The sequence below is a fragment of the Mus caroli genome, chromosome 17 (genome assembly GCF_900094665.2).
Source record: "Mus caroli chromosome 17, CAROLI_EIJ_v1.1, whole genome shotgun sequence".
Classification (NCBI taxonomy): Eukaryota; Metazoa; Chordata; class Mammalia; order Rodentia; family Muridae; genus Mus; species Mus caroli.
In genome coordinates this window covers 54,023,139-54,027,382 of record NC_034586.1, presented here as the reverse complement: position 1 = coordinate 54,027,382, position 4,244 = coordinate 54,023,139, and the positions used below count along the sequence as shown (strand labels likewise).

At 43.0% G+C, this 4,244-nt stretch overlaps 1 protein-coding gene across 1 annotated transcript in view; it reads right to left on the bottom strand.

Annotated features, from left to right (window-relative positions):
* Adgre1 (adhesion G protein-coupled receptor E1) overlaps positions 1-4,244 on the bottom strand; it is a 126,456-nt gene that overhangs the window by 55,490 nt on the left and 66,722 nt on the right. Inside the window, exon 13 of the mRNA XM_021186488.2 lies at positions 3,471-3,648. Coding sequence (XP_021042147.2) covers positions 3,471-3,648 — 178 coding nt within the window. The remainder of the gene's footprint in view (positions 1-3,470; positions 3,649-4,244) is intronic.

Genomic DNA, 4,244 nt, shown 5'->3' with positions numbered 1-4,244 from the left:
CTCACTTTGAGTTTTCTTTATTGTGTCTACTTCCCTTTTTAGATCTTGGATGGTTTTGTTCAAATCCATCACCTGTTTGGTTGTGTTTTCCTGTATTTATTTAAGGACTTCTACCTCTTTAGCAGTGTTCTCCTGTATTTCTGTAAGTGAGTTATTAAAGCCCTTTTTGACGTCCTCTACCAGCATCATGAGATATAATTTTAAATCCTAGTCTTGCGTTTTGGGTGTGTTGGGGTATCCAGGACTGCCTGAGGTGAGAGTGCTGGGTTCTGATGATAGTGAATGGTCTTGGTTTCTGTTAGTAAGATTCTTACATTTGCGTTTCGCCATCTGGTAATCTCTGGAGTTAGTTGTTATAGTTGTCTCTGGTTGGAGCTCGTTCCTCCTGTGATTCTATTAGCCTCTGTCAGCAGACCTGAGAGTCTAGCTCTCTCCTGAGTCTCAGTGGTCAGAGTATTCTCTGCAGGCAAGCTCTCCTCTTGCAGGGAAGGTGCATAGATATCTGGTGTTCGGACCTGCCTCCTGGCTGAAGATGAAGGCTTGAAACAGGGCCTGTCCCAGAAGCTGTGTCACTTCTGCCTATCCCAGAAGCTATGTTGCTTCTGTAGTCTGCACTCTCACCTACGCAGACTAGTCTCTGAGGGATCAGGGACCCAAGATGGCTCCCCCACCTGCTCCAGCAGAGCCCTCCCAGGCAAACACCTGTCCTCTGGTGGAAAAGGTGCCCAGATGTCTGGAGCCTGAATTGGTGTCTGTCCCAGAAGCTATGTCACTTCTCAGTTTTTGCCATTCTTGAAGACCAGTCTTAGTCTGTGGTGATAGGATAGGATCACCATGATATTATTTCAATCTTCTTGTATCGGTTGAGGGTTGTTTTGTGACCAATTATATGGTCAATTTTGGAGAAGGTACTATGAAGTGCTGAGAGGAAGATGTATTCTTTTGTTTTAGGGTGAGATGTTCTATAGATATCTCTTAAATCTATTTGGTTCATAACCTCTCTTAGTTTCACTGTGTCTCTTTTTAGTTTCTGTTTCAATGTCTGGTCCATTGGTGAATTACATGGATGGAAATGGAGAGGAGCCTGAGGAAAAGAAGGTCAGAGACAGGCCCAAAGTGGGATCCAGCTCAAAGAGAGGTTCCCAAGGCCTGACACTATTACTGAAACTATGGAGCACTCACAAAAAGGGACCTAACATGACTGCACTCCAGAAGACCCAACAAGCAGCTGAAAGAGTCAGATGCAGATATTTGCACCCAACCAATGGACAGAAGCAGCTGACTCCTGTTGTTGAAAGAGGGAAGGCTGAAGAAAGCTGAGAAGAGGGATCCTGTAGGAGGACCAGCAGTCTCAATTAATCTGGACCCCCAAGATCTCTCAAACACTGAACCACCAAATAGATAGGATATACCAGCTGATATGAGGCCCCCAACATACATACAGTAGAGGACTTCCAGGTCTGTGTTCATTCAGAGATGATGCACCTAACCCTCAAGAGACTGGAGGCCCCAGGGAGTTTAGAGTTCAGGTGGACTGGGTGGTGGGGGACATCCACATGGAGACAGTGGGGTGGGGAGGAGGTATGGGATGTGGAACAGTCAGACAGTGGATGGGGGAGGAATAAAACTTGGAGTGTAAAAATAATTAATTAATTAATTAAAATAATAATAATAATGGATTTGGATGAGTCTAGAAAAAAAAGAAATTGTATATTTTTGAACTCATGTTTTAGAGTTTTTTTCTACAGCATTAAGGGCTGTCCTGAAGGTCCCAGCATTTACCATTTTGCTGAGACATTAGCCACACCTTTGCCTCCTGGACTCATGTTGTCTGATTATCATAGAATCATTAATGTTAACAAGAGAAGACATTCCTTAAAGGATGAAAGTAAAATATGTTCATTATTATACACACAAGATTTATGTCCATGAAAGGCATTGATGCTCTTGAAGGCCTATGTCCCCACCAAGGCCATACTGGACTCAGCAGGCCAATACCCAAAATACATGAAGAACTCAAGAAATTAGATACAAACAATCCAAATAACCTGATTAATAAATGAAGTACAGAGCTAATCAGAGAATTCTCAACAGAGGAATCTCAATGGCCGAAAAATATCTAAAGATATGTTCAACATCCTTAGTCTTCAGAGAAATGCAAACCAAAATGACTTTGAGATTCTACCTTAAACCCATCAGAACGTCTAAGATCAAAATCTCAAAGGACAGCACATGCTGGCAAGGTTGTGGAGCAAGGAGAACACTCCCCACTGCTAGTGGAAGTGCAAACTTGTACAAGTACTCTGTAAATCAATCTGATGGTTTCTCAAAAGATTGGGAATAGTTCTACCTCAAGATCCAGCTATACCACTTCTGGGCATATATTCAAAACATGAATCACCATTCTACAAGGACACTTGCTGAACTATGTTCATAGGCTTTATCATAATTACCAGAAACTGGAAAAAAATCTAGATGTCTTTCAACTGAAGAATGGATACCGAAAATGTGGTATATCAAAATAATGGAATACTACTCAGCCATTAAAAACAAGGGCATCATGAAATTTGCAGGCAAATGGATGGAACTAGAAAATATCATCCGGAGTAAGGTAACCCAGATGCAAAAGATATGCATGGTATGTACTCACTTATAAGGAGATATTAGCTATAAAGTACAGGATACTGTGCTATTATCCACAAACTCATAGAAAACAAATAACAAGTAGGGCCCAAGGGAAGATGGTTGAATCTTTCTTAGAAGAGGAAACAACATAGATATCAGAGGTCCCTTATACATTTGGAGCTTGGTTCATGTAGGTCCCCTAACAATTGGAGCAGGGGCTGTCCCTGTCTCTGTTGCCTACCATTGGATCCCCATTCCTAGCTGTATTGCCTGGTTAAGTCTCAGTGGTAAAGAATGGATAGCTAGAACTAGATGCCCCAGGGCTGGATTGTACCCAAGGGAAGCTTCACCTTCTCTAAGGAGAAGGGGAGAGAATAATGGGGAAGTTGTTTGTAAGGCAGAACTGGGAGGAGAAGAGGGGGGAGGTGCAATTATGATGTAAAGTGAATAAATAAATTAGTTAATGATGCTCTAAGGAAAAGAGAAAAATGCTCTAGAATAATGATGTGGCGTAGTGACAAACCTTTTCCCAATATCAAACCAAGAGGTACAATCCAATTATCACCTCAGATGGGAAAACTAGAAATATCTGAACAAGGAAATGATTATCATATCTTAAATCACATAATAGACAAACCACAAAGGTTTGTTTGAATGAATTAATGACACATTCTCTATGTCATGTCTGATCTTAGCTAAGTGATTGGTAAACTGTAAATGTCATTAATATCAAACCTTCTTTGCTGTGGATTAGAGGTTTTAAAGATATGTGGACAGAAAGCTATGGGAACCCGAATACAAGTCACACCCTGAAAATCAGTCTTTCCCTCAAAGGTATGCATTACCGAGGTACTCTGTCTGAATCGTCTGACTGGCATTCTCAGAGGATATCAGAAGAGCAGCTAACATGGTGCTTTCCACAGTCTCCAGCAAGATGGTGCCCAGAGTGGATGTCTCCTCCTTGCTGAGCTCAAACCATGTGGGCGCTTGCTCCAGCACAAGGGAGACACTTGTAGCTGCACTCTGCAAGGAAAGAAACATTTGCTAACGTTCTTTCTCGCCTCTTCAACTCTTCCTCTCCCTCCTGTTCCTCCTCCTCCTCCATCTTCTCCTACTATTCCTCCTCTCCCCTGTCCCTGCTCCTCTTCATCCTCAGTCTTCTTCAATCCATGCCCCTCTCCCTTCTCCTCCTGCTCCTCCTGCTGTTCCTCCTCCTTCTCCCTCTCCTTTTGCTGTTCCTCCTCTCCCCTTCCTTTCCCTGCTCCCCCTCCTCCACAGGTTTCTTCTCCCCATACCCCTCTCCCTTCTCCTACTCCTCCTCTTGCTCTCTCTCCTCCTGTTACCCTTCTCTCCCCTTCCTCTCTCTGTTCCTCCTCCTCCCTAGGATCTTCCTCTCCATGTTCCTCTTCTTCCTCCTGTTCCTCCTTCTTCTCCTCCCTCTCTTGTTAGCAAAATAATCTATGCTCTCTCTAGCCCTAGGATAAAAAGGGGTTAAGGATGAAGCAAAAGAAGAAGCTACTCTTTTGGGATAGCATTGGAAATGTAAATGAGGAAAATACCTAATAAAAAATATATAGAAGAAGAAGGAGAAGGGGAAGAAGGGGAAGAAGGGGAAGGGG